Raw genomic sequence first — 24,616 nt, 5'->3', positions numbered from 1 at the left:
AGGAAGCTAGGCTGGAGTTAAACGAACCCTTAAAAGGAAACAGAATTAATATTACAGTCTTGTATAATCAAATAATTAAAAATACATAAATTTGGTTCATAAAGAATCATAAGAAATGCCATATATATATATATATATATGAATGGTAGGTCATTAATTATTTAACTATTCCTAATAAGATTTAGAGTTAAATAATATTTCAAGAACATGTTAAAAATATCAAAAATAATTAAGAGAAACAAGGTTCACAGACTCGGTACCAGAACCCATGTCGGCTGGCCGATGATACGGATCGGTATGGGTCCGTACCAGCGGTATGGGTCGGTATGGGTCCGCACCATACCGGACCGATGCGAACCAAAACAAGGAAGAAAATCGGGAAGAGGAAAAGAGAGAGAGGGAGGAAGAAAGAAAAGGAGGGAGGGGAGGGAGTCAGAGGGCCGCCGGATGGCCTCCGATTGGGCATCGTAGCCGTCGGACTTCACTATTTTTACTTTTTTGATAAAAAAAATAAAAAAAATAAAACCAGCAATCCAATTGCCGACTTTATTGTTTTTATTTTTTTTTAAAGACCTCTTAAACAGTGAAGCCGTCAAATGATTTGTTGACTTCATTGTTCATCTCCATTTTTAAAAAAAGACCGACGTGTGAATAGAGACAACAGCCCCTGTTTCGCGGCTGCAACTCCACCCACACGATTTTCGCTGCTCGCTGGCCACGGCAGCCGCTCGAAAACCTCCGATAGCCCCTCCGCCATTCTATCCTCCCTCCGATAAGTCACTCCCCCCTCTCTCTTTCTCTCTCGTTTAACAGCCTATCGGGCGAACCGACCCGCGGAGGCTTCCATGGCCCTCCGATGGCCGTAGCAGGCCACCGCCAACCTCCGACGGCGTCCTCCTCCTCTCTCTCCTTCTCCTCCTCTCTCTCTTCCTCTCTTTCCCTTTCTTTCTCCCTCGGTGCCGGCGTGTACCGCTTTCCAAGCCAGAACCGTCCCGGTTTCCTGCCGGTCTGGTTCAGCACGCCCCAAATTGCCCAGTTCGGAATATTTCTGAAAACCTTGAAGAGAAGGCATATCGATGGATGGTTGCCATTAGATGGATGAGGGAACACCAAACATGGATAGCTATGATCTAGAAAAATAGTCTTTGAAGTACTTTTGACAAATGCAGTCCAAGATATTACATATACCCCAAGCTTACTATATCAAATAAAATCTACAAAATATATGAAGAAAGATGGCCAGAATTTCAAGTATAACTGGGCAGAAGCCTCACAAAAAAGAGGCCTCTAAACAGTTAGGGCACCCTGCTAGGCACCAACCTAGGTGCCTGAGTGGCCACCTCACCTAGTGGCCAAGAAAGTGCTAGGCACCTAGTTAATGGGTTTGACTAGGTTCCTAGATGCCCGCCTATGTCAACCTTGAGCTTGAGCTTGGGAGTGCAACCAAAAATGTGAAAGTAGCAACTTTTGCTAGAACCCAAGATTGGGCTTGACACTTCCAACAAAACACACCCTAAAAAAAATTGGAACTCTTTCTTGAAGGAGTTCATGTTACCATTTGCTTCTTATGTTTATTTATCAAGCTTCATAGCAATGTTTTAATTACCTATTCTGGTACCCATATTAGTCAAGTACCATATTGATATGGTATCAATTCGCAGCACATTACACCATACTAGTTGGCATCAATACAGGAAAACTGATTTTTATTTTAATTCATTATTTCACCATCTTTTAGAATTGTTTTCCAGTTTTAGTAGTCTTTTAGATTTTTTCTAGGTCCTAGAACATATAAAAAGCCCTAAAAATATAGGATTGGTTAGTTAAAGCTAAACATGGTATGATTTTGAAAAATCAAAAAAAAAAAATTGCATGAAGGGAAATTTTGACACTCATACATGCTCGGCATAATATGTGCCACTTTTGATCTCTACGACTGTAGAAGAGACTCACTTTTCATCACTTACACCTGAAAAAAAATTGTCCATGGAAATTTGCCAATACCTTTGGACACATGAGTTATGTCAATATATGTAATCAATACAATTGTGTGGTTACAGTAAACAATGTAGCGAATATTCTGTCCAAGGCAGAGGAAACTTTCCTCTCTATAGTATGTGCCTCCATAGCCTTGACGTCTCCCCGTCAAAAAATAATTATCACCATTCATCAGAAAAGAATCAAGGAAAACTTCCAAACACTTTTCTGAGTCTTTCCATCATCTTATCCTGCCTCCTCAACATTGTTCCTTACAGCCCAAAACAGAAACATGAAAACTATTATTTTGACAAAGTTAAAGCATATTTTGAAGAAATATTTATTCAGCTCTAACCAGGATTCGCCGTACCAGCCCGAACCGTCCGGTACGGGGCATACCGAGCCGGACCGATGCTTAAACGGTCTGGTTTGGACCTTTTTTCGAGAAACACCCCGAACCGCACCGAACCGAGCGGTTCGGTCCGGTTCGTTTCCATACCGTCCAAAACCAGACGGTATGGTTCGTTTCGGTCTGGTTCGGTGTGAACCGAACCGTACCGACCATCCCATGTGAATAAAGTGAGGAGGGGGGAGGGGGGTGGGGTCGGAGACCACATGCATAAAGGGAGCATGTTTGGAGTTCTCTGAGACATCTCAGAGAACTTCCGAGGGTCCGAAAGTTGCGAAGGTCTCAACGAAACCGTTGAGACCTCCGAAAAATTAAAAAAAAAAAAAAACTTCGTCAAATTGTAGGAGTGGTTCGAGGAGAGGCTGATCTTTGATCGGAGGTAAGATAATGTGTTATTTTCTTAGTAAATATTTTTTTTTTGTTGTTAAAAATAGGATAAGAATGAGAAAGAATGAAAATAAGAGAAAATCATGCCAAAATCTTGTGATTTTGGGATGATTTAATTATATGTGATAGATCTTTGGAAGATCTACACGATGACACCAAAATTGTTAATTTTCGTTAATTATATATTTTTTAAATATTTTTAAATATTTATTTATTTAAAAATTAAAAAAAATAAATTTTAGGGAAAAAAATCAGAGTTTGGGAATCATGTTTAGAATGATTCAAGCTACTTAAATCTAATTTCTAATTTTTTTCAAATATTTAAAATTAAAAAATTATTTTTTTAATTATTTAAATTTAAAAATTTAATTATAAAATAAAAAATATAAAAAAATAATATTATATTTTAGTTAATTTAAAAATATTATTTGAAGCATATAACATATTTATTTTGAATTTATAAGTTTTAAAATAATTATTAAAATTATTTTAAAATTATATATAATTATTTTAATTATCGTTAAACTATCGTGTTTTGTTATACTTGCATATATTTATAAGAAAAAAATTTATAGCATGACGTTCGTTCACTTTAATTAATCAGCTATTTTATAGTATATATTTATTTATATAAAAATTATTAAAAAAATAAAAAAATAAAAAATCCGTGTTAGTTTTGAAATTGAGAATAATGTTTAGAATGATTCAAAACAATTGAAATATTTGAATCTAACTTGAGATTTTTTTGAAATTTTTTTTGTAAATATTTAAATAGTAAAAAATATTATCAAATAAAAAATATATGTAATTAGTGTTATATTACAGATAATTTGAAATAATTAGTATTTTGTTATATCTGCAGAAATGAGTAAGAAGAAAGATCAAGAGCGTGACATCGGTTGGGATCATGGCGAGATGCTCTCGGCTCGGCATCATTGGAGATGCAAATGGTGTAACACAGAGTTCAAGGGAGGAGGAGTGACTAGGTTGAAGCAGCATCTAGCTGGTGGTTATCCTGATGTGTCGATGTGTCGGAAATATCCGCAAGAGATTCGACAATTGATGAAAAAGCACTTTGCTGATTCGAAAGCAGCGAAGAAAAGGGCAAAGCAGAAAAAGACCGAAGTAGACTGTCGAGCTGTAGAGCCACCTTCTTATCACTCTAGAGAGTCAGAGGAGGCTTCTGCTCCAGATGATGAGGAGGCACAGATTGAGGCTGCCATTCATACGAGCTTGGCGGATCAGTACCAGCAGGAGGAGATGGCCCGGTACAGAGACCGATTCGGACCATCATGCTACGAATCAGGATCTGGATCAGCGACTGGTAGGGGAGAATTCGAGTTCAGGAGGACTACCTCAGTCAGAGAGCCTGGTGGTAGAGGGAGCAGACGCAGCATGTCTTCTTTGTTGGGAGCTTTTGGCAGTAGGAGGAGGTCCTCCAGAGATATTCCAGCAGGAGCCAGCATTCAGGATTTGGATCCACATGCTTTGCCCAGCAAGGATTCAAAGCAGCAGAGAATTAACAGTATGCTGAAAAAAGATAAGAAGAAGGATATGTGGCGAGCTATTGGATCATGGTTTCATTTCAGCCATATTCCAGCAAATGCAGCAGCCAATCCTTACTACCGATCTGCTATTTCAGCCATAGAGGCTGCCGGCCAGGGTGTAGATCCTCTAGGACCTAAGGACATCTATGGTCAGCTTCTTGACAGCAATAAGGAGGATCTGCAGAGATGGATTGCTTCTTACAAAAATAAATGGCCTATATACGGTCTGACAGTGATGTGTGATGGTTGGACAGGTCCTACTAGGCGAAGCATCATTAATTTTTTGACATACTGTGATGGAAAAATATTTTTTTACAAATCAATCGATGCTTCAGATAAGATGCACGATGCCACATATATTCTTGGTCTGATGGAGGAGGTGATTGATTCAGTGGGTGAGCAGCATGTCGTGCAGATCATCACAGATAACGGACCACAATATAAGGCTGCCGGAGAGTTGCTGATGGAGCAGCGACCGCAGATATACTGGACCCCATGTGCTGCACATTGCATTGATCTTATATTGATGGATATCGGAAAGATTCGCAGGGTGCAGCAGGTAGTGAAGATTGCCCAGACCATTACTAGATTCATCTACAACCACACATGGGTTCTTTCATTGATGCGGACGTATACTGGGGGGAGATCTTACGACTGGGTATCACACGGTTTGCTACCAACTACATAGCACTTGATAGTCTTCTTCAGAAGAAAACAGCCCTACGTCAGATATTTATCAGTGCCCAGTGGCAGGAGAGCAGATATGCGAGGGCCGGCACTAATGGAAGTCATGTAGAGAACTTGGTGACGAGTCAGTCATTTTGGCAGCGGGCTGAGAAGATAGTGAAGGCTATCAAGCCTTTATATGAGGTGCTTCGCGCCGTGGACAGCGAGAGATACCCCCAGATGGGCTTCCTATATTACATGATGGAGAGGACAAAGAAACACATCAGTGAGAATGATCCCAAGCATGCTCAAGAATTCATTAACATTATTGAGCGTCGTTGGGACTATCAGATGGGCAGAGATTTGCATCTAGCTGATAAGTTTGGATTCAAGAATGTTTTAAAATATTTTTTCGAAGCATAAAAATAAAATTGTACTTAATCAGTCTTGAAATTTATCTGCAGCTTATTACTTGAATCCGAAATTTCAGTATACTATTCCGAAGATAGATATGGATAGCGAGCTTCTTGCTGCTTTTCGCAATGTCATATATAAGATGGTGCTCGATCCAGAAATCGCATCGTTGTGTCTGCAAGAGGTATGCTAGTTTAAAACAGATGTAATTATTCAACTGAATTCGATCTGATATATTTATAAATAATAAATATATTTTATTTCAGACGAAACAGTTTAGAGAGGGATCAGACAGTTTTGGAGTCCCATCAGCTGTCGTAAGCAAAAAGCAGATGAATCCAGATAAATTACATATCAATAATGAGCAATGTAGATTGATATGTAATTTTGCTTAATAATATCATCAAATTTGATATATAATTTTGCTTTTGTAGCTGAATGGTGGATTCATTTTGGAACGTCAGCAGAAAATTTGAGACATATGGCTGTCCGTATTCTTTCTCAAATGGTCTCTGCTAGTGGCTGTGAGCGTAATTGGTCCACTTTCGTCCTTATCCACAGCAAACAAAGAAATCGTCTGACACAAAAATGCCTCGACGATCTTGTATATGTTTACTACAATCTGAGGTTGAGGCTAAAATGTATTCAGGAGGAAGTTCAGTTGAAGTACACTGATCCGACGCTGGATGATTATGCCGATGAGGATGACGATCCGATCATCGGATGGCTTGCAGGTCAGCAGCAGGAGCCAGAGCTTGATGAGCCAGAATCCCCTCCACGACCAGCCAGTGTGGTGGCAAAGGAGATCAGGGTGGATCCAGGGCAATGGGCAGAAAAAAATATTCCACATAGGGTTCCAGCTGATCAGCCAGTCTGAGGGGACACAAGGGACTCATTCATCACATGACTCGCTATCCGATACATCTTCCCAGAGATTCGAGCGAGAGATGTATAGACGTTCCTCCCGGCAGCTAGCAAGAAGGCATCCATCCTCCCAATCACAGGAAACTCAGTCAGAGGGGCACAAGGGGGAAAGGAAAAGAAAGTTGCACGTGCACCACTCTCGAGAGTACAGGAGCTATCTGATTCAGATACGGACACCAAGGAGAGTGATGATGATACTGGTAGTAGTAGCCATGGATCTGATGATCAGGGAGGAACTGGAGGACAGGAGACCACCGTTTATGAGACAGCCACAGGATGATATTCGATTCACCGATGAGTCTCAGTTTACGCATGTCACACAGGATAGAGATCATGATGGACGAGTCGATAGAGATCGTAGGGAGCCGATTTCATATAGACGACGGGCTCCTAGAGGTCGTCCAGCACATGATGCAGCTGCGGACGATCTTGCACATGGAGTAGGGTCCATGGATGTATCTGAATCATCCTCGCATTATAGATCCTATTATCCACAGCCACCTTATGATCCATATGCATATGGTGCATCCGAGACATCATCTTCTAGTGGTTACTACCCTATGCAGCCTGGAGCATCTTACGGATCAGATTTTGCTACTGGCATATTTAGATAGGCTCCTCCACAACCGTACCATCATCTCGAGGATACTTTTCAGAGTCAGAATTTTAGCGAGAGGTCTGAGATGTCTTACAATCCAGAAAGAATGCCTTATGGGATGATGAATATTCGAGAGTACGATGCAGCTTGACTAGAGGGTTGGACTGATGTCCTTTCAGACTATGTTGATGATCCAGATATCTACGAGCGTCATAGACACTCGACAAGAAATTAAATGCAGAGTACATCTTAAGGTTCGTATATCAGTTATTGCACTTTGTACTTAAATATTTAGATACATTTTAATACGTATTTTATATATTTTTTCTTTAGTTTTAAGATGACATAGTTGAAATATAATGTAAATAAATATATATTTGAAATTTTGGATCAAAAATCTTTGTACCGCAACCTAACTCAAAATTGAACCCAAATATGTCAATAATATGCAATATAATACCATATTGAAGTTGTATTTATCAATTATTAACTTTAAAAATTTAAAAAAAAAATTGAAAATCGAAAAAAATTGTGTACCGGTACCGAACCGGTACATCCGAGCGTACCGTATGTCGGTACGGTACCATACCGTACCAGTCCGGCACCGGCACGCCGTCCGATACCGGTACAGCAAACCTTGGCTCTAACATATTTTACCAAATAATCAAACAATTAAACATCACATAGCATGGAATCCATCCTTTAGATTGCCTATAAATCAAAGTTTCAAATCTTAGAGCTTATTAGCCATAAGGACGAGCCAGGCCCCTATCAAACTGATTAAACCATAGGCAAACTGATTAAACCAACCCCCTGCAGGCCCCAATCAACCCTGCACTGCTCAGTGACAAGCTTGAAGTGTGAAGGAACTTTGACACCCTTTTTCCATGTGTATTCTGGTAGCTGCTGGTACATAGGGTACGTATAATGGTACATGTCATACCAGCCACTGAAGGATGCAGTGTACTGCAAGATTTGAAACCTCGGTTGTAAAATCACAGAATGAATATAGTATCGGTGGGGTAGGCCAATGAATTTGTGCTTCATGAAAAAATATATTTGTACAATACTAATGATTAATGAAGCTTGACATTTTGCCACTAAAATGAATGATGCAGAACCTGCCACTTGCACATAAACAAACCTACATGCTCCAAGACTCAATTCAATGCAACTTGCCCATGCCTCCTATTGTCATATGGAGTTAATCCAGTCAGACAATCACATCAATTGTAGATCCAACAATTCACAATTTAAATCCAGCATGAAATGCTGAGGGACTATACTACAATGCAACCTAGAACAGCTGCAGTTTTACATTTTCTTATTTGCACGTCATATGGATAAAGCATATAAAAATTATTCCACTACTTTGCAAACCCAAACTAGCCGACATAGTCCAAGGATTGATAATGTCATACATATAAGAGAACATAAATTGCTCATTTCAATGCTCCAAGCTTAAGTAATAGAAGCAAGACAATGTTCAGAAGCTAGTGCTAGAGCAAGAATCTACGATGCAAGTAACTTCAATAACAAATGGGAAAAACTCTCTATGTACATAAGTTTTTTGTTTAGCATATGCAGACTCACTAAGGTTCAACATATCATGCATATCTCATAATGAAAAATATTAACAATGAAGAGTAAAGTGATCCTTTTCTCAAAAACTATGAGTAAAATGACCCAAATTTATTTGTGATGGAAATTTCAAGATTTAAAGCATTCAATATCAGCTCATATTGATACTTACTGATAAATAATCATAAAAAAATAACACAAGAAAACAGACACTCACCAGAGCAGAAAAGCCAAGAAGTACCGGGTATTTTTCTCCCCAATGCAATTGTTCTGCAATTTAGAAAAAAAGGAGATAAATAATTCAGTTTGTATAACTACTCCCAGCAGTTGCTCTGACACCATCTGAAAAACAACTTTGATGAACAAAAGCCACAAAGTAAAACCCACCATCCATCCGCAATGATGGTCAAATCGTGCAACACATCGATCACATATGCCACAGTGCTTAGATCTCGCAGGCCTGCACTGATGTGCAACTCCAATCAGATAATTAGAATGCAGAGAAGCAACATGCATCATATAACATAACCACACACTTTGAAATCTTGCACGTCGAACATTCTTTTTCCACATATATGATATTGTCATAAGGATAGGCAGAGATGTACTGAGAAACATTCTCAGCTGTCACAGTTCCTGGATCAGAAAAGCTAGTCAATAGAAACAGAATAACTCCCACCCCAACTGCCAACATGCTTGTGTACCTGAAAGATGAGATATTGTGATTCAGGACAGACTGGAACAAAATGGCAGCTTTGGTTGCACAAGGTAATGAACATTGTTTTAAGATTACCTGTGCAATTCACTAACATAATAACCAGGAATATATCTGAAAGATGACTTTGCAATGACAAGGTATGTTACTCCAAGTATGCTCAGGTAAAGCAGCTGCAGTAGATCACACTAATGATCACTCATGTAGGAAACAAGTAGTAGGAGGGAAAGAAATCAAGCACATACCATTTCAAGTAACAGCAAGCGACAGAAATGAAAGAGTTATGTAGCAGAGCCTACACTTGCACTTCTAAGTTATAGTTTATTTAGGGACTTCAAAATAGATGATTACATATATGTTGTAACTTACTGAAACTTCAAGATGATAGCAGTTTAGATGGATATGTGTACTAATCTATGGCCATTTGGATTATATTTCTAATGCGAATCATCCAAAAACTTGAATCATCAGACAGAAGAATACAGCAATGTTGGATGATCTATGAATAAGAAAAGTGCCATGCTCAATTATGCAATTGCAAAATCAAATCTAAATTTCCGTCACAGACATATACAATAAGCACAACTTACCTGAGAGTCAGTTCAAAGAAAAAAAAAAGGCTTAAGCATATTAATTATCAAAATAAGATCCAGATCTGTCTTGACCTATTAAAAAAGAAAAAAAAAGAAAAAAGAAAAATAAAAAGAAGAAGAAGATGTATCCATTTTGTCAAGCAAATAAAGAAACTGGTCAATAAAACAATATAATTATTTTTGGCATCTTGTCTCTTTCAGGTCAGCTTATTGTGGAACGTTTCTTTTGATTTTGATTTTATGCTTTCAAATACTCCCCATCTACAGGATTCCCAGCATTTTCAAGGCTTACTTTATTTCTCACATGCTTGTGCATGAATGTGCTTAAGTTTTGACAAGCTACTGAGACAGATATTGGTTAAGAATTTTTGACAGGTTCCTTCAACTTGAAGATTGCAGGACATGCAGTCAGCCTTTTGCTGTAACTTCAAAGTGCTGAATGATGACATCTCTCCTTTGTCAAACTATCGCTCAGAAATATCCAGGGCAATGATTTAGTTGAGTACATGATCATCTAAGAAGCCTTAAACTCAGCATTGTCTGCCTATGCTTGCATCAGAATTAGGTCCAAATCTTCAGAGACAGAAAAAACATATTTTCAATATGTTAAAATGATCTGAAGTTTGAACATCTACATAAATTATGATTTGGAGACTTGAACGATTGGATTAGTATCACCAGCCCCAGACTGTTAAAATATGTAAACATTTTCTAAATTCTCCGCATAAGGTCACAGAGAACTTGGATGTAGCAGACACATTCCCTGATAAGCTTTTCTAATGAATATTTCCATAACGGCAGCAGAGGTAATTTTACAGAATTTAGAATGTAACTGTTTCTCTAAATCTATTATGTTCACTTCAAGTTAACCTATGAATACAACTTTTCTTCTCAAGATTATTTTAGGATGCTATATGTTTCAGAGGACAATTTTTTCCATCAAACCAATGATGCAGTAGGATCCAGCTAAAGTGCAAAATTTCAACCACTTTTCACACATTTTGCAAGCCATGTAAGATAAAATAATGCATAAATGCAAAGGTTCTCTCACTACATTAAGCCATGAACTATTCAAACAAGGTTTCACAAATTAATTGCATTAAGCTAAATCTATTTAAGTTACATGGTCTAAAAGAAGGGAAAAAAGGTCACATGATGACATTATTGGTGTGTAGAGAACTTTGGAAGAAAAGGAAAATCCACCACACAAGGCTCCCACCATTGGCAAGGTTTGGGAAGGGTTAGATATACACAACCTTACCCCCATATGTGGAGAGGTTGTTTCCGTATTTCGAACCTATGAACTCCAGTTCATTATATAACAACCTTGCCATTGCACCAAGGCTCACCCTCATTCATCGAGTAAATAGTACTTGTTGCCATAAAAATAAGCAAATAGAACCATAGGTACAAATATCTGAATTTTAGGCTGAACTTCTAAAACCAAAACTACAATGTCTTAGTTTTGGATGTACCTGATCCAAAACTAGGACTAGCATTGGAGTTTACCAAAGCTCATAGCTAAGGCCAAATCTTATGTCTTCATGAAACTTATGCTACTTATTGTCATCAAGGTTCGTCAGACCAGACCCAGAGGTTGTACCGATTGGCAACTAGTTTGAGATGGCATTGGTACATATTGTATCGATCCAAGGTGTAACAAACCAGGGGGAGGAAGAGGGAGAGGGACGAAGAGAAAGAGAAAAGAGAGAGGGAGGGAGAGACGGGGGCTTACCTCATCAATGTTGTTGGACTGAGGATGGAAGCAATCTCAATGAGAGACAACGGCACAGCATCGAATGGATCTTGATGAGGGATGATGATGGATGAGAGGATCGGAGCTCAAAGAGAAGAGTGGAGGAGAGGAAACCCTAGGCTTAGGGGGACAGAGAGGTTGAACGAGAGTAAGAGGGGGTTGAACGAGAGCAATAGGGGGCTTTAATAAGTCAACCTGTTGGGTATAAAATAACCTCAGCCGAAGTTCGTAAGAGGCCGACCCTCCCGGGGCTCTTCCGGCTTCCGACCTTGCGCGGCATCTTTCTGAACTCCCTCGGCTGTCCGAGCTCCTATCATGCCATCCGGACTTCTCCGATAATGAACTCCTTCAGTCGTCTACCGGACTGCTCCAAATATTCTCTGGACTTCCTTATCAGCTGACTTTCTACAGTGATCGACTACCCTCTGAATCTCTTCCAGACTTCTCCTGCCACGATCGACTTTACTCCGAACTTCTCCCGGACTTCGTCAATATCCGAGCTTCTCCAACAGCAGGACTTCTACAGTAACCAGACTCCATCCAAGTTTTTACGGCGGTCGACCGCCTTCCGGATTTCATCCGAGCTCCTACAAGAGCCGGACTCCGTCCGAACTTCTACAGCGGATGGATCTCAGACGAACTTCTATAACGGACGGGCCCCACCAGCCGGATCTCTACTCCGAACTTCTATTGCAAGCGGATTTCATCCGAGCTTCTACAATAAGAAGTCTCCATCCGAGCTTCCACGGTAACCGATCTTCGTTCGAGCATCTATAGTAAGCGGCCTCCTTCCGGACTCCTACAAAAACCGGACTCCATCCGAACTTCTACAATAGAATTGAATTCCGGACTCCTCCAGCGGTCAACCTTCCACAATGTCCTCAAGACTTCTCCAGCGGTTAACCTTCCACAGTGTCCTCAAGACTCCTCCAGCGGATGAACTTCCATAATGCCTTCCGAGTTTCACTATCGGTCGACCTTCTGCTGGATTCCTCGTGAAACCGGACCCCTCCAGCGGACAGTCTTCAGACGAGCTTCTACATCAGACGAATTTCAGACGGACTTCTCTAGCAATCGAACTCCTGCCAGACTTCTCCAACAGAAAGTCCCCGTCCGAGCTTCTGCAGCAGATGACTTCCGCCTGCAGCATTAGCGCCCAAGGCATCCGACAACAGTGGACTCGTCAGCAACCTCGAAAACATCCGAGCTTCTCTTAGATTGCTAGGACAGAGAGCCATTCCGCTCCATCAGACGTCCCAACCGAGCTTCAACCGTCAGGTCCGAACTCTCTGGCAAGTCACGACAACGGACACTACCTCACTCCGCCCTTTGTAACAGATTCCACGTGGCCCCACCACTCTCTGGCAAGTCGCGACAACGGACACCACTCCACTCTCCGTAACAAACTCCACGTGGCCCTGAATGACCCACTACCAGGTAGTCACGGACGTCGCTGTCAAGCGGTTACGCTCCCCCGTCTATAAAAGAGACCCTTCCAGATACGTTCTCCTCTAAGCTCTAAACTCTATCTCGAAACTCTGCTAAAATCCCATTCGAGTGCTCCATTTCTGTTGAAGCAGAGTACTGACTTGAGCGTCGGAGGGTCTTGCCGGAGCACCCCCAACAACGGTTTAGACTTTCCTTGCAGGTCCCGGCGGCGGCTGCGATCCCCTCGACTCCAGCTTCTCCGGCGTCGGCGGAATTCTGCACCAACACAACCCAAACCAGATAGCTGAACCATCCTGACTTTGTGTCGATTCGGTTCGATATGAGCCGAACCATCCAATTCAGGTCGACTCAACAAACACTGATTGTCATCTTTTCATTGCTTCATATTCTCACAAACATTTTCTCTGATATTAAAAACTTACCTATTTACTATTTTTTTAGACAATCTTGTAACATTAAATCCCAAAGAGAATTAGAAAAAAAATAATATTTTTCTAAAGCTAAGCTATCATATAGATTCAAGCAAAGTACGTCATACCATCCCAAATCGGATGGTACAAGGCATAGTACCATTTCGAGGCCCAACCAGGGAAGTTCGGCCCCCTTAAATCGAAACTAGGATAGTTTGGCCCCCTTAAAATGGAAAATCACCCAAGTTGCTCCGAACCAGCTAGTTCATAACGGTACCAATGCGAACTAGGCAGTTCACACCGCTTCAAGCTCAGTATCGAGCCCATCTAGCCTTTCGTACCCCACATGCACATTGCATGTCCTCCTCACGTGCCACGTGTGGATAATCCCCCTCCTCTCAATCACATAAGGAACTAATGTAGAGGGCACTAAGAACCCCTATGAGAGGTTCTAAGCGCACACCCCCCTGCATACCCTTTAAAAAAAAAATTGAATATCTAGATCTAGGCCATTTCAATGAATTTCAGCCTAGGATCTTGCTGAAATCAGGTAATGCAGCTCCTCTCACTTCTTTTATGTATTTTTCTTTTATTTTGGGACCAAGAATTGAAAAAAGGGTGAGGCCATGTTAAATTTTTGCATTTTGGTGTCAATTAATGATATGTTGTAGATCTAGGGAATATCTACATTATGACATCAAGATCATAAGTTTTTATTGAATCCATAAGTTTCAAATAAAAAATATATTTTTGGATTAAAAATTAAAAATAATATAAATTTTTTTTATAAAAAAACACTGTAAGATCAGAAACATGCATAAGGGTATGAATCCTACTCTCAATAAAAATTGAATGTCCTTTTATTCAAGTTTGGGCTTGATCGTGGTGAATAGCGGCACAGACACAAATATGAATAACATCCACAAAGAAGTGGTCTTCCATGGATGTCCATAGGTTGAGAAAAATATATATAGCATCTAGGATAGAATGCCACATTGATCTAATAGTTTTCTGAATTAGTACTATGTATTGGTAATAAGTATTTTCTGACGTAAAAAACATATTTTCTGCAACATGTTAAAATTTCTTGATTTTTCAAAAAATAATTAAATAATAATACACTGAGGTAATAATAAATACAGCATCCCTATTTTAGTTCTGCATTTTTCTGAATTAAAATAAAACATCTACATATTTTTTAGTTAAATATTGAATTATAATAAAAAATTTAGGTGAAAAAATTATAAAAATTTAGTTCTATACAGTTAATTACCTAAATATTAGTAAATATAAGAATGTTTAACATGTAGTCAGTTCACTTGTAGGAAAGATCCATCCAGGAGGAAGAAGAATGAGTTAGAGCATGACATCGACTAGGATCATTGTGCAAGTGGTGCAACACCAAGTTCAAAGAGGGCAAAGCAGCAGTAACAAGCTGAGGCAGCATCTTGCTAGTGATTATCTTGATGTATCAAAAATGCCCCAAGAAGATCTGGCAGCTAATGATAATTTCAAAGCAGTGAAGGAGAGGGTTGCCCAAAAAAGGATGGAGCAGAATCACCTTTCTCCCAATCTAGAGTGTCAGAGGAAGGCTCCATTCCAGATGATGAGGTGGCATAGATCAAGACTGCCATCCAAGTGAGTTTAGATGACCAATGGTAGTAGGAGGAGGTGCCCAGGCATAAGGCTTGATTTAAGCCCATATAGTATGAGTGAGGCTCTGGTTTTGGGACCGATAAGGTAGACCCAAAGTTCAAAGGAACCTCGAGGCTGTCAGTAGAGATAGGAGAATAGCATCTATATTGGGAGTGCTCAAAAACAAGAGCCACAAAAAGGCCTCCAAAGAGACCACTAAGGGCCACCATCCAAGATCTTGATCCTCCATATGCCTTACTTAGCAGGGATGTGAAGCAGCAGAGGATTGATACCAATAACAGTGAAGGACAAGAAGAAAGACATATGAATAGAGAATTAGGCCGAGCCTCTTCCATATGTAGATGTCCCCAACATCTATGAGAGACATCATCGCTCCACGAGATTTTAGATGTCGGTATACATTTAAATTAACTTTATATTTTGCACTTTATCGATTTTTCTAAATCTACTGATTTATATACTTTAACTACATTTATCATTGAAATATAGTTATTTTATAAACAAAAAGTATTAAAATAAAATAACATCAAAACATCTCAAAAAACATCAAATTAATGTTTAAATCACTCAAAATCTTTACAACAAAAATTAAATATCAAAAAACTTCATAAAACATCATTAAATATCAAAAAACTTTGAAAAAATAAAAAACTAAAAAAATTGCATGCCGATTTGAAACCGGCACGCTTGGCCATACCGAGTGTCGGGGTGGTACCGAGCCAATACTATACCAAATCAGTGGCTAAACAGTATGGGAATTGGTACTTGTTCAGCCTACCGTAGATAAAAATAATTTTTTCTCATATGTTATATTGCATCAAACAGCAAAATCATATATTGTGATAAACATATCTATAACAATTTATTAAAAACATAAATTTTGATTGTTGCAAAGAGAAACCCCTGAAACAAGGCATTTAAAGATTGGAGACAATTCTAATTATTTCAAAGAAATATGCTCTAATTTACAAGGTTCGCTGTACCGGTACCGGACGGCGTGCCGGTCCAGGACCGGTACGGTATGGTACCAGTACCGTACCGACACATGATACGCCTGGGCGTACCGGTCCGATACCGGTACACAATATTTTTTTCGATTTTCAATTTTTTTTTTGGATTTTTGAAGTTAATAATTGATAAATACAACTTCAATATGGCATTATATTGCATATTATTGACATATTTGGGTTCAATTTGGAGTTAGATTGCGGTACAAAGACTCTTAATAGCTATATGTTGCAATCGAATCAGTTTCATGCAGAAAAAAATGGGTTTGGAAGATTCAGAACACATCATAAAGCTCTCAATCATTTAACTTGATTAAAATTAGGGTGGTAAAATATCTGAACTCTCTCCTATTTGACTTATTTATGAAAAGCCTTGCTCCAATTGTGATCCTATATGATATCGCATATAACAGTTTAAGCTTCCAGCATCACTACATTATGCAACCAGAAGTTATTCAATTTTATGATTCCACCATAAGAATTTTTTCATTAACTCTGAGACATATATACCACTACTAGCATCACAAGATTTATGATATTAATACAACCAGATATTATTCAATTTTATGATGCCATTTTGAGTTACTAATTGGAATATTAGATATCGCCCATGCTTCTTTTTTAATCATAAATGCTGAGTGTTGTGTGATTATAATACTGAGATTTTTATTTTAAAATATTGTTGAGGCCTCTAAACTATCTGTTACAACTGTGATTAATTGTTGTGGAAACGAATACTTAAAACGGTACGAATGCACAGGGTTAAATGAGCAAGAAGTCATGGTACCAAACAGGGAGAAGGGTAATGGTAAATACTTAGTAATTGTTGGGACGGGGAACCTCTATTACTAGCTATCAAAGGTTCAAAATTTCCTTTCAGGTTCCTCTCAAGTTCTCAGAATGCTTCCCTAGGCATTTCCATCTGTTTGGTGATGAAAAACCAAATCAAATTCATCTTACGAGTTGGATTCCGATGAACTAATACATGGTACAAGCTTTACAATCTCGGTACCAGATCTTATACTGACACTATTCTATTATAATACCGATATATATTTCAATTTGGTACAAAATAACATACCAAATATTGGTATAATATGAAATAACATATCAATATGATATAATACATCATATCGGATACTACAAGACAGATGGTATAACAGATATGATAGAGAGAGAGATGTGCTTGAGGTTTCATTTTATTTCAGATACCAAGAAAATAACACAAGATCCTCATCAAACTGAGCCACCTTCCCCCCTTCCCATGGGCGGTATGGTTCGGTTCACCCCCAACCGGTCCAGAACCGAGCCGTACCGCCCAGTTCCGGGCAGTATGGGCCCAAACCGCACCGAACCGCCCGGTTCGGTGCGGTTCGGGGTCTTTTTCTGAAAAAAAGCCCGAACCGGATCGGTAAGGGACCGGTCCGGCTCGGTACGCCCCGTACCGGGCGGTTCGGCCCGGTACGGCGAACCAGATTTATTTTCTTGACATATTTTGTTTATCTTATTTTCTGACTTTAACAGACATTTCTTGTATTACATATTTGTAATCTAGAACTAATGAATTGGAATCAAACCATCAAAATTTATCAGGTTCAGATAAAACCGAAATTCAAACCAAATTATCAAACCTTTGTGAGTACTAAGAAGTCTAATAGACTAGAAAAATAAGTGATAATCCAACAAAGATCTTTGATGTGGCACACATTGCTGGTATCAATAACATCATTCCATAAAAATTCTAAGGCTTTTCACAACAAACCATATGTTGGGAAAGAAAGAGAAAAAAATGCTTCATTATTACAGATCAGCCATTAACTTTTGCTGTAGCTTGTCCAAAGTTTGATGATTCTGTTTCTTATAGATGCCTTTTAGAGTTTAGCCTCCCATGAGAAGGGACAAGTTCTTGGACCTCATTTAGTCTATTGCACACCCTTTTTAATGTCCTGAGTTATAGCATAATAATTTGCAAGCGTGTTAACTTGTCAACCTGCAAAATAGCACATGCTTATTACAATGTTCTGCAATCACGTATGATTAAGGTGTTTCATGAGCAAAACAAATGTTGCCAACTACACACGTTGTATGAGGCTAGTGGAGTGAAGTATTTGATAACAAATGGACTTTTAGAGAGGAAAAGTGAAGAATGACTATGGTTACCTAATTAATATGTTAACAAATCATCCCACAATTGTCATTGCACTAGATGATTCAGAGTGATGGACAAGGTTCAGTATTTCTGCCAAAACCAAAATGTTGTGGCTGAATCATATTGGTCTTGGCTAAAAATGATCCAAATCTGCCTGAAATATATCAATTTCAGCTTGACCAATTTTAGCATATTTACACTACATTGAAAGCCCAAAGTCCAGGTTATCTCCTCTCTCTTTTTCTCTAAGCGAGGCTTGCCCAATGAATGAGAAATCAAGGCTTCTGGAAACATTTTCTCTAATATATATGTTTTGAAAATGTTAAATTTGAATAGATTTGAATGTGCATAGACGTTCAGTTACAACAAATTTATAGAAATATTCATTTCATTTAAAAAATTAGTTGGGGTCGCATTTTAAATTTATAAAAGCTAAATACAGTCCAACAGACACTGTTATATTTCATGATGTATTGCAAAATAATTGAAACTCGCAAACTGGGGTATACCTCTATTTTTTGTAAAGATAAAATAAATAATATCAATTTCACACCCGCAAATATCATTAATATATAGGATTTGACCAAATAACATATAATAATTTTAAAATGGCACCCATCATCCAATGTAATTTGCATTGATTAACTTTTTTCACGTTCTGTTGCTTTAAATATTTTTGAAAGGTCTTAGGCCACCAAAAGTACAAATGATAAATGAAATTTCCAATCAAGCAATATGCTCCAAAATCATATTAAAATATAGTTTCTTGCATGGTTTGCTTCCGATCCGCTCGGTTTGGGCCATACCAAACCAAACCAATGTGAAACCGGATCAGTTTGCTGGTTTTGAACTTAGGCCAAACCAGTCCACATTGGTCTGAACCAAGCAAAACCGCCTAGTTCTACTCAGTACAACTCAATTCCAGTCAGTTCTAGGCCCTCCCATGAGTAAAAAGGGAGGAGAAGACGTCTCATTGCGTATATCCTCTTTTTCTATTGAGAATGTGAAGAGAAGGGTGAAAGGTGAGCAAAAAAATCGCAAAAGGGAATTTTTTGTGATGAACTTGCAAGGATATGACAACATACAAGGGATCAGTCCATCAACATGGTTCAGGATCTAGCATTGCTGCAGCTGATGATACAGCATGCAGAGTAGAGTCCCTAAAAGTCTAGATCCTTATCATCCTTTATAGCCGAAGTATGGCCCAGATGCATATCCTTCATTTGTAGCATCATATTTGAGTGGCTACGGCCCTCCATATCCTTCGTAATGAATGCAGGTCATTTTTAGCTGCTGCGATCTTCCCTCAAGTGGAGCGGCCAGCACGGTATCAAACAGAGGATCAGTACCAGGGTGGCTATCCGGGGGACCCAAATTATTGTATGCAGGGGTGGCATAGTATCTATATTAAAGTCAAGTCCAGGGCGCCGATTCTGAATGGAATTCTGACACCCACAAGCAACTTGACACTTCACAAGGGATTAGATATCAACATGTATTTTCTAATTCAAATATATTTGACATATATGTTTACAAGCTAGATCTATATATTGGCTACTTCTATTTATTAAAATTGGATCCATCGAGTAATCATATAGTCTGAAGATTAATATGAAATAAAATAATAATAAAACAACCTTAAAATCATATTTCAAAAATCCATAAATCTTAAAATAATCATAACAACCAAAAAAATTGAATCAATATCATAGTGGAACTTTTCTGCATACTGAGTGTCCCTACACTATGCATCATACCATACCAACCAAATACCAGATTGATATGATACTCGGTACCAAGATTGTGAACCTTGGTTTCTTGATATTATGTATTACATTTTTCCACTTTTTAAAAAAAAATTTGACTAGAACTTTAGAAATTTAAGAGAAACTGATCAAAAATTGATAAGAGGACCAAAACCGAAACTTGTTTGGCCCAGCTAAAAGCTAAAACCAAGATTTTGAAGCTTGTCAATGATGATCAACAAAATAAATATAAGCCCAATGCATTTCATATGGAAGGCATAGAGCTACCATCTCTCCCATTCCTCTGAATATGAGCATGTTGGAACATACAAGTTTTATTTGGTAAGAACTAATAAATATATAAGAAGTATAATTTCTAGTTTATCTAAAGGACTCTAATTTCTTAGTTTCTCATTATACAAATAATGAGCAACGACAAGCATTGCTTGTTTACTTTCATCTTTTTCTCCACTAAACTATATGCTTTATCAATAATTATTTTTTAATAAACTCCTCCATTTTATTCCAGTATTGTTTAGTTAACATAGATTATTATTACTTGCTTGAACCAGACAAGATCACTAGCTTGGCAAAAAGATATATGATGAAAAATTTAAAAGATCAATGATGTATGCAATTTCTTCTAACAAAAGGATGAATAAAAAATAAGATAAATTTATGACACCTGTAAGATTGGATTTGGCCGCCCGCAAAAATAATGCTCAACCACAAGGAAGCAATTTCTGCCTCTAGAACCAAATATGACTGCCACAAATCTTCTGTAGCAATGTAATAACAAAAAATAAACATTAGCAGATGATGTCAATTATAATCGATAGCATTAGTTCAATATTTCGACATCCATGTTCAATTTGAACTTATTGCTATTGCATCTCACTAGACATTGAACAACCACCCCCTCTCCATGCACGTCCATTTCTCACCTTAGTTTTTTTCTTTCACAGTTCTTGTTTCATTTCTTAAAGAAATAACAAAGAGAATTTTAACCTTGAGACAACTAATCTATGGAACAGCATAAGTAGAAATGATTAACAGTTATTTTTTCAAATGTTGATACAAGAACAAGAATTATTGTGCAAGCAACAACTGAAGGGGAAAGGAATTACATAACTATGAAAATAACATGTTGCAAGTTCCAGAAAATGTGTAAAATATATGAAAATGTATTTCTTACAAAAAGTGTACTAGTTAATTAAGCAGAACATAAGAAATATGAACTTGATGACAGTAGTGTGCAGCACATTTGATTCATGTGATTGATCAGAGTGGAAGAAAAAATTGGAAGATGGATGAGGCCCCATTATAGAAATACAATTATCAGGACAAGGGTGTCCACCATTAGAATTTTTTTATTTTTGGAAACAAAAAGGCATTCTTCTCTTGTTTCTATTTCTTCTACAATACTAATAATTATACAGAGAAAAAGGAATCAAAAGATCTCAGTAGCACAGAACTCCTAGTTGGAGTAATAATATACCCATTTCATCAACCCCAAATACTTGTACTTACACCCAGTTCTTAAGTGTTTTCTTCCTTCCAGTGCTTTTAAAATACCCACTTCCCTGCACCTACACCACTATAAGCTCCTGATTGCAGCAAATAAGAGAAGGATGTATTTAGTAAAGAAGGGGGTATGTTATGGAGATTTCACTTCAGTAATCTAATTCACCCAAGGCTCTTACATTTTATAAAGTTGACACTCATGGAATACTCCAAACTTGAAATCAAAGCCTAGTATTATTAGGTATTAGTAGCTGATGTTACAAATATAAAGTTAAAGGCCTATATTTATAATTCAGAAAGACCGACCCAAATTAGTGGGAGTAGTTGCAGCTTCCATTCAGAAAGTATGTTAAAGGAACACAGCACTCATTAATTTGTTTTTGCTTCTCTAAGTACCCATGCAAACTCTCTTTTTTTTTTAATAAGAAAAATGGTTCATAAATAGCTTTCATAGTTCATGTGAAGGGTGACAATAGATTATATACTGAAGCATTCACATAGTTCTGATTTGATTTACAAATAAAAGAAAAAGAAAAAACAATTCCCATTAACAATATAAGAAAAATCACCTCTGATTCTCAAGAAAGTTTTGGCCATGTGTATCAAACCCACTTCACAAATATCTAGGGGTTCAACTGCATATTAAGGAATCATTTAGGAATCACCAGTGAGCTTTTATATATCCAATGTCGACTTCAGTAGCATAAGTTTGTTATTCTGGTTATCGAGTCTTAGAAAACTCACAATATAGTTCCTAGACCATAAATCATGGTGCTCCATATGCTTCCAACCATCTAACAGCATATTGTGTGTTCGTGCATATGCTCCATATGAAAGGAAAAAAACACCACCTCATTATTCCCTTTCTTCTTCATATCTTTGCTTCAACAAACCAGGGAATCTGATCTATTTGTAATCTAGGCTATGCTTTCTAGGGACAAGAAGTGTTCACATTATGAAGTTCTTTTTTTAGCAAAGAATCAAACCAAATGACTGCTGCACTAGCTTTTGACATGAGTATTTAGAAATGGTCTGACACTCTAAAAATTACTATTTCATATTAAGTAATTACATAGTTCTAAATGTCATGTTACTCAGATTAACTTGAAAAGAAAAATTGATTCTTCGTGTATCTTCAAACCCTTGTTTTATCATATTTGAAAACAGATCATACATCAGTTCCCCTAATAGAGATGGTTAGTGAGAGGCCAGAAAAATAGTCCTTCCAATGCAAGTTATCAATAGATCAAGTATGGAGATCAGGAAGCACCAAGACCAATCCTTCATCCAATACATATACAAATATATGTTTTTTTTTTTTTTTCCAAATTTACTTCTCTTCTGAGCAGGTATATTGATTTATTTTCTTATCCGTATTCTATAGATAACATGTAGTATCACAGTCACTACTAGTGCTCCACAAGACCTTTCTAGCAAAAATCAAGGATGATTTCTGATATTTTTTTAAGTAAAAACTAAGAATTCTATCTAATCTTTGGACTAATAATAATAATAAGAAGAAGAAGAAGAAGAAGAAGAAGAACAACAACAACAACAACAACAATAAACTATCAGTTCAATGTATTTGCTTCTTCATCTTGCAGCAATTTTAGCAGCCATATAATTACGGATGACAATTCCTGTGGATTCTTTACGTGAGCGATCCTTAGTTCCAAATTAAAACCTGGAATAATTTGATAGTTTTCTGTCATCTTCGCCGCAACTAAATCATCCAAACACCTTGATAGGCTATAATTGACTTAGCATTCAGAATAACAGAATGAGAAACCTAATTGCTTCTACCACGCGTATAGCCTACACGGCATATCATGCCTAATTCTTGCACTGTGTCAATCCAAGATAATCATTTGAACATATATTTGGTGTTCAAATTATCTCAGAGTCTCTACCAGTACATTGTTGCTAACGTATTAATTAGTACAGATCCAAATGTTCCATTCACGACGGCAGCCAAATTGAGAAATAAATTGTGTGAGAGAGAGAGATTTGGAGCTCACAGGAAGTAGTCGTAGGCGCCGGAGGTGATGAAGTACTGGATGCGTTCGATGAAGGTGTCCTGGAAGATGGGCCAGTGCCCGCAGAGCAAGGAGACTACCACCAGGAGAGTCACCAACCCGTGCACCACCAGAGCCCACTGAATCTCCATGCCTCCTCCTTATTCCTCCTCTCTCTATCTATTCCACCGCTCTCGCCAAATCCAAATCCGAATCCCTCTTCTCCTGCTCGTTCGATCACGATCGCATCTCCGATGAGAGAGAGAAATATGATCAAGTCCAATGGTGGAAATAATCCGGTCCGACCCTGCGCGTTAATCCTCTGTCAACGGAGAGAGGCCTCCTTTCGTAATCAAATCGGGTACTAAGATGGGTATTAGGTCGTGGAATAAGACAATCAGTAGAGAAATATCTCCAAATTCTTGCCAAACATCAAAAGACTGGAGCTTATACCGTGGCGCTGGACATCCCCCACACGGACTAATATTCCACTGATTCCCTGCACTTATCATTCAACCAAACACAAAACACGCCTATTCCATGAAATAGATCTGGATTTCCCTTTCCCCAATTATTCTGTAACCAAACACCTTGGGGACGGCCTTCGGTGACATTTAGGCGGAGTTCATTATCTAAATAATTTTTTAAAAAAAAATATTTATCAAAATAATATATTTTTTAATTTATTTATAAAAATAATATATATCTATAAAATATTATTTGAAATGATAATTTATAACCGCCACATCACCATCCTCTCTCTTTCTCTCTCCTCCACATGGATGATCAAAAAAAAAATTAAACTCGTCATTTGAAATGATGTTTTTGAAATGGCGTTTTCAAAAACGCCATTTCAAATGATGACTTTAATTATTTACTTTCAAAATAAATAAATAAATAAATAAAATAAAAATTATAATTTTAAATTTATAAAAAAATAAAAATTTTGATTTTGATTCAAATAAAAATCATCATTCCAAATTATTTTCTTCATTTCAAATTATTTTTTTTAAAAATATCTTAAACAATAGATCTAAAAAAATAAAAAAATTAAAAATTATAATTTTAAATTTTTAAAAAATAAAAATTTTAAT

The 24,616-nt window shown here is 37.7% G+C and overlaps 1 protein-coding gene across 3 annotated transcripts in view; it reads right to left on the bottom strand.

The window, feature by feature from the left end:
- LOC105032173 (probable protein S-acyltransferase 17) overlaps positions 1-24,122 on the bottom strand; it is a 29,410-nt gene extending 5,288 nt beyond the window's left edge. Inside the window, exons 1-6 of one of the 3 annotated variants that reach the window (XM_073252735.1) lie at positions 23,526-24,122; positions 20,669-20,762; positions 9,297-9,406; positions 9,112-9,207; positions 8,891-8,963; positions 8,721-8,773 (exon numbers count right to left, since the gene is read on the bottom strand). In XM_073252735.1, coding sequence (XP_073108836.1) covers positions 8,721-8,773; positions 8,891-8,963; positions 9,112-9,207; positions 9,297-9,406; positions 20,669-20,762; positions 23,526-23,674 — 575 coding nt within the window. In that variant the 5' untranslated portion in view covers positions 23,675-24,122. Of the gene's footprint in view, positions 1-8,720; positions 8,774-8,890; positions 8,964-9,039; positions 9,208-9,296; positions 9,407-20,668; positions 20,763-23,525 lie in introns of all 3 variants that reach the window. The other 2 variants (XM_073252732.1, XM_073252733.1) reach the window with 2 other exon arrangements.
- Positions 24,123-24,616: the final 494 nt, after the last annotated feature.

The sequence above is a fragment of the Elaeis guineensis genome, chromosome 1, assembly GCF_000442705.2.
Source record: "Elaeis guineensis isolate ETL-2024a chromosome 1, EG11, whole genome shotgun sequence".
In the NCBI taxonomy this organism is placed as follows: domain Eukaryota; kingdom Viridiplantae; phylum Streptophyta; class Magnoliopsida; order Arecales; family Arecaceae; genus Elaeis; species Elaeis guineensis.
The sequence above is the reverse complement of the archived record's forward strand: the minus strand, read 5'-3'. Positions and strand labels throughout refer to the sequence as shown.